We start from the raw sequence: 10,258 nt of genomic DNA, 5'->3' as shown, positions 1-10,258 counted from the left end.
ATTATTCAATTACTGATCTGTAATTCATAAGTGATAGATGTCTTTTATTTGATAATCATTAATAAATAGTTAATTAAAAAAATTTTTTCAATAAAATTTATTATAGAAAATTATTTGAAATCCTGAATCTTGAATTTTTAAATTGCAAAAATAAAAATTTATAGGATTTTAATATAAAAAACTAATAATTAACTAATTTTTCGTGTTATATTCCCGATATAATATTAAGGGAGATATTAAGAATTATATAATTAATATATAATATTATATATATAATTATTTAATTAAAATTTGCATGTTTTTTGTCTTTTTTTTTATATAATGTTCCTCTTCTTGTTTGTAATATCATGAATACCTCTTTACATATTCTATATTACTAATTACGAATCGAAGCTTTCAACTTTCATTCACAAGATGGTGCTACTGATATTAAATTCTTCTATTTATTTTTCTTTGTTTAATTTATAGATAAAATTAACAATTTATACCAAAAAAAAAAAAAAGAAAAAATGCAATAGTAATCTTAGAATGTTTATAAATATTTTTTACAATGAATTTGCTTATACTTTCTTTTAAAATGAAAAACTCGAAACATATATAAAAATTAAAAAGAGAATTTCTTGAAAAAAAAAAATATGTACATGAAAATATAAAATATATATGAAGAAAGTATGTATAAAATATATATATATATATTATATATTATATATTATTGATATATAATGAAAATAATATGTATGTAGATATGTATAATAAAAACATATGAGTACTAAAACTAATTACACGGATTGAAGTTCGATTTCTTTTAATATGTACATCAAGAAATTATTATTGTTAATTCTGTAAATTATAACAAAATTAGTTTAGTACTAATAATATTTTTAAATAAAATAATTTCTTATTTTTATTTATAATAATATTTTATAATTTATATTAAATTTATATTTATAACTTAACAAATATATTATTTATTTATTTATAATATTTTAGAATTGTAAAAGAATTTATCATTATTTAATTAAAATATATAATAATCAATGATAACAATGATAATCTTATAATTATATTATTAATTATCAATTATAATTATATAAAATTTATATTTTTATTATATATCATAGAACATACACAAAATTTTAATTAAGTAAAAATTTTGTTTTCTAATTTTTTAATTTCATTAAAAAAATTAAAAAAATAATATCTAAATTAATAATAAGAGGATAAGAGGGGAAAAGAGAGAGAAAGAAAAAGACAGACAGACGGATAGACGGACGGACGGACAGACAGACAGACAGACAGACAGACAGTAGTATGAACCTCCGACTTCATTCCTGTAAACATTGTGTTTGGATTTAAGAAAGTAATTGCTTTTTTCTGAGATCTACTAAAGTAAGATTTATATAAAATATTTGATTAATCGAATTGTTCTTTTTTAAAAACAATTTTAAATAAACATAAATAATATAAATAATGTGTGATTTTTACGGATATCTATGCAGTATGGACATGGTAGTCCTGATTGGTAAGTTCATTCTGCCATTAAAATCATTTTACGTATTTAACAAATATATTATTAATTAGTATAACAATCTAAATAAAACGATATTAATTGAAATATATTACATAATATTATTGTAAAATAATACAATGAATTATATCATTGTATAAAAATCGTCTATAAGCTATTATTTACTATCATCCTAAAAAATATCGAAATATATTAGTTAACTAACGTAGCTTCCATAGCTTTTAGTATAGATTTTATTATTAAAATTTATTTCAATTTATTTTATGCAAAATATAATTTATAATTATTTTATTCAAGACGAAAAAAAAGAATTTAAGTTTATTTTTATGTGATTGATGAAGAATCTATGTAAGGTTATGAGAAATAATAAATTTCTTTTATTTTATATTTAATAAAATAAATAACAAATATATTTTGATATTTATTTTTTCTCTAATTATTTTATTTATAATTTTTTTATTATTGATGATATTAATTGTTTTTTTGTTGACAGGACAATCAATAATTTGTTAAATAATTGTAACGATCTTGATGTTTTACCATGGAACAAATAGATGAAATACAGAGTGATATTAATAAAACAGAATTATCATTAACAGTAGATATACCTTCTTCATTAGTAACAAAATCAAATATTGATCATGTACACAATGAGGAGAATATTCCTGAAAATCAAGAAAATTTGCAAGAATGTACGAATAATATAATTCAAAATGTTTTATCAAGAAATGAATATGATATAACAGATTCAAGTAAAGAAATTGAAAATAAAAAAAATAAAATAACAGAAAATATAAAGAATGTTATAATTAATGAAGAAAAACAAGAAATAATAAATAATGATACACAAATTGATAATAATCAATGTACAAAAAATGAGGAACATAAAGAAAATCAAACAGAAAAAAATGAAAGTAATTTAAAATGTGTAGAAGACAAATCTTTGAATAAGGAAAATACAAACAATGCTGAAATATTCAAGAATAAAGATGAACAAAATTATGAAAAACACAATGTTTGTACAGTCTTAAACATAGATTCAGTTGATGATAGTAATGTTCAATGTCAAGCATTAATTAAAACACTTAGTGAGACATTTGATAATAAAGATCAAACTTTGCATGTCACAAATACAAATGCAGATTTGTCCAAATTAGTTGATGCTAATTCAGAAGTAATGGTAGTAACTGTAGAAAGTACAGAAGAAAATATTGTTTTAACTGTACATAAAAAAGATGATACTATAAATTCCGATGAAAACGATATTTCTAGGGAACAAAAAGAAATAAAAAAAACTGAAATTGTAAATGAAGAATTTAATTTAATAGATTATACTCAAGAAAGTGATGGAACTATTATTGAAGTCATTTCAACAGAAATTGTAGATTCAGAAATTTCTGAAGCTTGCGTTCAACAAGATAATAAAGAAATTTCAAATCATATTGCTTTAGAAAAAAATTCTATAAATTCTACTACTTCAGAAGTAGTTAATAATTCAGAAACTGTGGATATTAATTTTGAAACAGAAAAAATAAAGGAAGAGAATAAAAATGTTGGAAAAAAATATGATGATGATCAAGTAAAAATAAATAGCAATGATAAGACTGAATATTATGGTAATTTACATAAAATTAATGTAGAAGAAAAAGTTATTCATAAAGAAGTCATTTCATCTACACACATTAATAATATAGAAGAAGAAAATATATCTACAAATGAAACAAATAAAATAGATACAACTAGAAAGAAAAGAAGTGTAATTCAAGATATTTTTGATGATTGGGGTGATGAAAATGCAGAAGATGATCATCAATTAGTATCTAAAACACCAGATACTGTGGAAATTGAATTAAAAAGTTTATTAAATGAGACAAAAACACAAGCAATAGAAGAAAACACAGTTGTAGTAGTTGAAGAAGAAATAACATGCATTGAGAAAAAACCAGACACAGATGTTGAGAAAGCTATAGAAATTATTAAAGAAAACGAAGAAATACAAATATCAGAAAAACAACCAGATAAAAATCAAGTTATAAAAAAAGAACAAGATAATATAAAATCATCACTTAAAGATCAAGTAAATTATTTTGTACCACAAGCTGTGGGAATGTCTGTAAAAAATACAACACACGAAACAGTTGTACTTAATCAAACTTCATCATCACAGACACAAATTATGCCTATTAATCGTGGTCGTAGTTTAACCAATCAAATAGCTTCATCAACTGAAATAACAGAAGCATTAAAAGAACGACTTCGTGAGAAACAAAAGATAGTAGAAGCACCACCGCGACCTGATATATTTTTTGTTAAGAAACTAACACAGAGATTGTCAAGCAAATTAGTAGGTAGTCCAGGAAGTTCTTTACCAGCACTTATACCATTACCTCAACCTAATATTCAATCACTTATTCATTGTGATAAAAATTTATCGGATAATACAGAAACTAATAAAGAAAGCAATTCTGATAATAAAGAATTGTTAGAAATATTGGAAGGTGATGTTGATCCTGATTGGTCTAATTTGAAACCACCAATTTTAACAGAGGAAGGAAAACGTCCAGTAAAGATTGAACAAAGTGGTTATAATACTCCACCAAAACTTGATCCCTTAGTTGAAAGAGAGCTAGCATTAAAACAACTTTTAGAATTGCCTGTTACACCAATGAAAAGAAATACACAGAAAATTTCTAAAAAGAAAACAATGAAATCTACATCTAATAAAAATTCTAAAGAAATAAAAAAAAAAACTGAACATAACACAGAAAAAAAATTTATTAATATTGATTTAATAAATGAAAATAATTTTATAAAAGATACAAAATCTAATCTTTCTACATCTTCTCTGATTATTGAATCCCATATTTCAGAAAAAAAAACAGATGTTCAAGATATACGAATAGATGAATCAAGATCAGGTAGGAAACGAAAACTTACAGAAAAAGCTAGAGAACATGAACAACAACAGAATATTGTAAAACGTCAAAAAGTATATAAAGGTAAAGTTTCATTGAATAAAAAACAATCACAAGAAAATGAATCACAAATTTCAGTTGATACTAATTTATCCACTGAAGATCATGTATCTAAGGAAACTACGTTACTTGTTAATGATGAAGTTCATCTCATAAAAGATGAAGTAATGAATAAACAAATCACAAATAATAATAAAGTTGGTCCATCATTAAATAAACTTGATAATATACCTTTAAAGCCTTCAAGACAAAATCTGAACAAAAAGGGATCACAACCTATTGCTAAACGAAATATAGTAGTAAAAAAGATATTAAAACAAAACATATCTTCCAATAAAAAAACTCCTGCTTTAAAAGCTAAATTAAATACATCAAAAAAATCAGGACCAAAATCAAAACGATCTACAGAAAATAATGGAGATCCTAAACCAAAAAAGAAAATTATTAATGAAATAGATAGATTGCTTCAAGATGAAGGTGTTGTTAATTTATTATATGATGTAGAACAACCGGATAAAAAACGATTAGTTCCCATTACTAAATCTCAAGCAAAAGTCATGGATATACAAAAAGTACAACGTGAACTTAAACTTAGAAAAAAATTGGTACGTAATGCTGTTTTGAGATTACGTACTTCGACAGGAAGTGTATCTAAAGTTTCTCCAAGATCCAAAAGAACTTCTATATATTTAAATGATATGCAGGTAGATAAGAAAATTGGAGATCAAGTTGTATCAACAAAACAAATAAATTTAACATCTCAAGAATTTATTTTACCTGCAAAGATAAGAAATGCAGCAGATGCATCTATTATAATTAGAAGACATTCATCTAGCTCATTTTCCAGTGCATCTGGAAGTCCTAGAGTTAGTATTGATAGTTCAGAAAAAAATGAAGGAATCAAAATTGATGAAACTTCTCATTCTTTAAGATCTACAAAAAGACGACATTCACAAGATGAAAAAATAAATCTAAAAAAAAGTAAAAAAAAAACTATACAAAAAAATGATACAGGAATAGATCTTGTTGACACCGAAGAAGATAAAATATTTCTTTCTGGACGTCTTAAAAAATTAGATTCAAAAAAAACTGACAAAAATTCAAAACCACAAGAAACAGATGAAACTAACAGTAGTTTAGGAAAAGTTATTACACGATCAAATGGTACAACTACATGTAAAGTAACATCAAAGACAAAAAAAACTGCAAAAAGTAAAGTTACATTTGCTAAAGCAAATGAACCAAATGATGAAGAATTTTCCAAAGAAGAAGATGAACTTTCAGCCTGCCTTGCAGAAGCTGCAAATGCTCTATCAGTAGTAAATGCTGGAAGTCGATCTGCAAATTCAATGACAAATCGCAAAAATAAAGGTAAAAATGATTTCAAAAAGCAAAAAGCATTTTATATTTGTAAAAAAATTTTTATATGTTTAGCAAATTATAATAATAATAATATTCTATATGTAAAATAATGAAATATTCAGTAAAATTATATTATTATTTCAGTAAATGTAAATATTACTAAAATGCAAGAAATGGATAATAACAAAATAAAAGCAGAAACTCGAAGTCAATTTAGTAATAAAGAAATAAATGTACGTCGACACGGAAATCTTGTTCAATTAATACTTACACCATCATCTTCAACAAAAATAAGAAATGCTCTTACTATACAGGTAATAAAATTATGAAAAAATTAATTAATATTTTCTGTTTTATTGTAATTATATATTTACATAATAGCATTTTTTTTTTTAGGTGATGCAAGAATTTCGCGAAATATTATCTATTCTAAAAAAAGATGATGATTGCAGAGTTGTTTTATTAACATCTACAGGTAGTAGTTTTTGTGAAGGTCTTGAATTATCTATGTTGTTACATACAAATAAAGAAGAACGACGGATTCATGCCCAAGAAATGGCGGATGCTGTTAAGTACGTAAATATTATAATAAAAATTATATACTCATATGTTTAATTATATTTATTTATTTAAAAAACTTATGTTTATATTTTTAGAGATTTTATTAAAAGTTTAGCATCATTTAACAAACCTATCGTTGCTGGAGTTCAAGGAGCTGCAGTTGGACTTGGAGTAACAATGTTGCCTTTATTCGATCTTGTGATAGCTAGTGATAAAGCCACATTCAGTACACCTTATGGTAAATTAGGACAAATTGCTGAAGGTGCTGCTGTATTTACTTTATTACATATATTAGGAAGTGCAATTGTAAGTATATATATGTGTATGTAATAATAGTATATTATAATAATATAATATTATATCATATATAAAAATATCACATTTATTTATATATAATATATTTATTTATAATATAACATGATTTTTAAAAAATATATATAATTATAATATAATTATATATAATAATTATAATTAAAATATATATAATTTAAATCAAATTTAAATTAAAATTGCAGGCAAGTGAATTATTATTAGGTGGAAGAACTCTAACAGCTAGTGAGGCATTAAGAGCTGGTCTTGTTACTCGAGTTTTGTGGCCTGATAAATTTCAAGTTGAATTATTACCCACTTTAAAAGCTATGAGTGAACAATCTTCACAGGTATGTATTCTATATAAATATATTTATTAATTTTTATAATACATGTCATTCTTTAAATATAAATATTATATCTAATAAAATTATTGTTTCTGAAATAAATATTATGTATTCTTAAATGGAAAATAATAACTTTTGTAAGTAGGTCAAAGTAAAAAAGTAATTTTTAAATATTTTTTTTATTTCTATCTTTGAAGATAAATGATTTTCTGGACAATATATTTATAATATAATGTTAAGTATAATCAGATTATATTTGTTTACAAAATTCATAAATATCACAATTCTTTTCTATATAAAAAAATAAAATAAAAAAAGTAAAATTTTTTTAAAAAAATATAATATATATATTTTTTTATTTTCATAATAATTCTAAATATTTGAATGTTTGTATAATAAAATTTTTTTTATGTGTATATTTTTGAAGCCTTCGGTATGATTCTGAACAATTTTAGTTTAAAGTTATATTATATGGTATAAAATAAAAATTTTATTTCTATTTTATCATAAATTTCTATTGCTATTGACTATATTTATAATTGTATTTAATTAATATTGTATTTAATTTTGTTATTAGAATATAGAACTATATAAAAAAAAAAAGAATTTAATTCTTAAATTTAGATTTTAATAAAATTTAAGTATAATATAAAGTTTTAATATAAATTTAAAATATATTTTGCATTTTTGCACACACACACCTCCATATATGATTTGTCATAAAACAGATAAATTTCCAAATTTTTTTATTTATTGTTAAAAATATTTTCTTTCATTAAGACATTGACAATATCTCTCTGTTAAACTAAATATTTAAAATTGGTCGTGAATAATGTTATATATTTCATTAATCATACATTCATATGAATCATTTTTTCTATTAATCTATATTATATATTATATATTTATTCAGATTATTTAAATATTATGTATTAATAAGTGAATTATATACAAATAATACATATATCATCTCAATATTTAAGTAACATTTGATTTCCTGCTAATTATAATATAAGAATTAAAACATCTAATTATTATTAGTAACATAAAATGAATTAAAATAAATTTTTATGTTAATTAAATTAATTTATAGACATTTATATTACAAATAAAAATAAAACGATTTATAATTGCACTCTCTAATTATATATACAAAACTAATTAATATTCATATTATATATGTAGAATTTTCATCTGCATCTGCATTCTAAATTATTATTTAATATTCTGTTTATTTATTTTCAGTCTATGGAAGCTACAAAGGCATTATTACGTCACAGTTTGCGAAAAAAATTGGATGCGGCATTAGAATCAGAAACATATTTGCTAATCCAGCATTGGTGTTCTGTAGAATGTCAAACTGCCATGAAGGCGTACATTGATGGAAAAGTCCAATAAATATTGAAATGGTAATATTCCATTTTTTCATCTGTAAATCTGTTTTTAGTTATTTGTAATTTATATGATAGAAAACAAATAACAAGAATTTCAAACATGAAAGAGATAATTATTTTATCGAAGTATTATATATAGCGGTAATAATTTTATAATATAGCAATACGTAATGTGTAAATACATGTTTGTCATTTGTTATATATAATTTGTATATGAAGTTGTATAATACATTATTTCTTTAAAAAAGGGAATTGTTTTATAGTTAGTTCTTACATTTATCATTTATTATTAAATGTTATACATAAAATTATAATATTATAATATTATTAATGATTAATCAGAATATTAATATTAATTAATATAATAATGAGTTTGATTAAAATATTTTCTAAATAATTATATATATTTAGATATTAAAATACTTCAATATTTTGATTTGTAATTTAACAGGAAATTTATTCAAAAATATCTATAAAATAAATATATAAAAAATTCAATTATATGCTACAGATGCCCAATGATTTTGAATGGAAGTACTAACGTCATATTCCAACACACCTAGTATTATAAATTGGATTCGAAGTAACAAGATAATTAATTTGGAAAACATTAACGTGAAAAAGAAGTCACAGCTGGTGTATCATTTAACATCAATCACGCACGATTATTTTAAAAATATAAAATCAATTATTCAAATGGAACTATTTTAATATTAAATGATTTAGATTTATAAATTTACATACGCGATTACATACAGAATGAGGTATTTCGTATTATCGTTTTGAATAATTTTTAAATTATGTTTTATATTAAAAAATATTTAATTTGTTATAAAATCAAAAATAAAGAAAATACAAAAGATTTAAAAAAAAGACTAAATAAAAAAAATATAATATATGATATAACATATACTGATATGTAACTTTCAATATATATGTATATCTTTTATAAAATTCATAATTAATTATATTATCCAAAACGATATTATTATACATCTCATTTAGTATGTATATGTATGGATTTTCTATAGATTATTATTACTATTAAATAAAATAAAAAAATGATCATATGGGGTGAATTTGTGTTCTTTGCATACACATCAATAAATTTTGAACAGAATGTAATTTTTAATTGTACACTAAAAAATAATGTATGATTCTTTATATTTGATATGATATTGTGCCTTGGTCATTTTATAAAAAAATAAGAACAAATAGATATAGAAAAAAATATTTGTAATTATACTGAAAAAGTACAAGACTAATTATTGACTTAAAATTAAAAAAAGTTAAAAAAAGTTTAAATAGATCAAATTGTTTTCAAATAATTTTTATTCTGTTTATTAATAACATGCATCATTACAATTTAATTAAAAAAATAACTTATATTAATTATTTATATTATTATTTATGTATATTTTAAATATCAACATATAGTATACATAAGTATTATATATATATTTTATATATATTTATAGAATTGACTTTAATGATGCATTCACATTGGATATATTTTATGTCAAAAGATAATTAAATTATATTATAACATTGTATAAATGGTCTATTTTACTACTATATCACATGAATCATAAATATATAAAAAAAAATGTAAAATAAAATCTTTAAAAATAATGTATACATATGATAACATAATTTAATATACAAGTCTGGAAAAGGATTGTTCTAAATAAAATGAACTTATAATTTTTCTTGAATTTACGCATGCAATGTTTTAAGGATTACAAAAGGCTATGAAATAAAATTTAAGACAACATTGAGAAA

The 10,258-nt window shown here is 21.6% G+C and overlaps 1 protein-coding gene across 1 annotated transcript; it reads left to right on the top strand.

The window, feature by feature from the left end:
• The first annotated feature begins 1,263 nt into the window (after positions 1–1,263).
• On the top strand, positions 1,264–9,199 carry LOC409395 (MATH and LRR domain-containing protein PFE0570w). Its single transcript, XM_006564480.3, has 8 exons — positions 1,264–1,522; positions 2,022–5,874; positions 6,010–6,179; positions 6,262–6,437; positions 6,522–6,732; positions 6,942–7,085; positions 8,328–8,491; positions 8,988–9,199. Exons 2-7 carry the CDS (start codon positions 2,070–2,072, stop codon positions 8,478–8,480), a joined length of 4,659 nt encoding a protein of 1,552 aa, XP_006564543.1. The 5' UTR covers positions 1,264–1,522; positions 2,022–2,069; the 3' UTR covers positions 8,481–8,491; positions 8,988–9,199.
• Positions 9,200–10,258: the final 1,059 nt, after the last annotated feature.

The sequence above is a fragment of the Apis mellifera genome, linkage group LG10 (assembly GCF_003254395.2).
Source record: "Apis mellifera strain DH4 linkage group LG10, Amel_HAv3.1, whole genome shotgun sequence".
In the NCBI taxonomy this organism is placed as follows: Eukaryota; Metazoa; Arthropoda; class Insecta; order Hymenoptera; family Apidae; genus Apis; species Apis mellifera.
This window is presented reverse-complemented; position numbering and strand designations above follow the sequence as displayed.

What these genes read in the sequence shown, in the direction of transcription:
- LOC409395 (XM_006564480.3), top strand. Translation starts at nt 2,070, where the DNA reads ATGGAACAAATAGATGAAATACAGAGTGATATTAATAAAACAGAATTA. An exon ending in ATATATTAGGAAGTGCAATT is followed by an intron (nt 6,733 to 6,941) that starts GTAAGTATATAT and finishes TTAAAATTGCAG; the next exon opens with GCAAGTGAATTATTATTAGG. An exon ending in TGAGTGAACAATCTTCACAG is followed by an intron (nt 7,086 to 8,327) that starts GTATGTATTCTA and finishes ATTTATTTTCAG; the next exon opens with TCTATGGAAGCTACAAAGGC.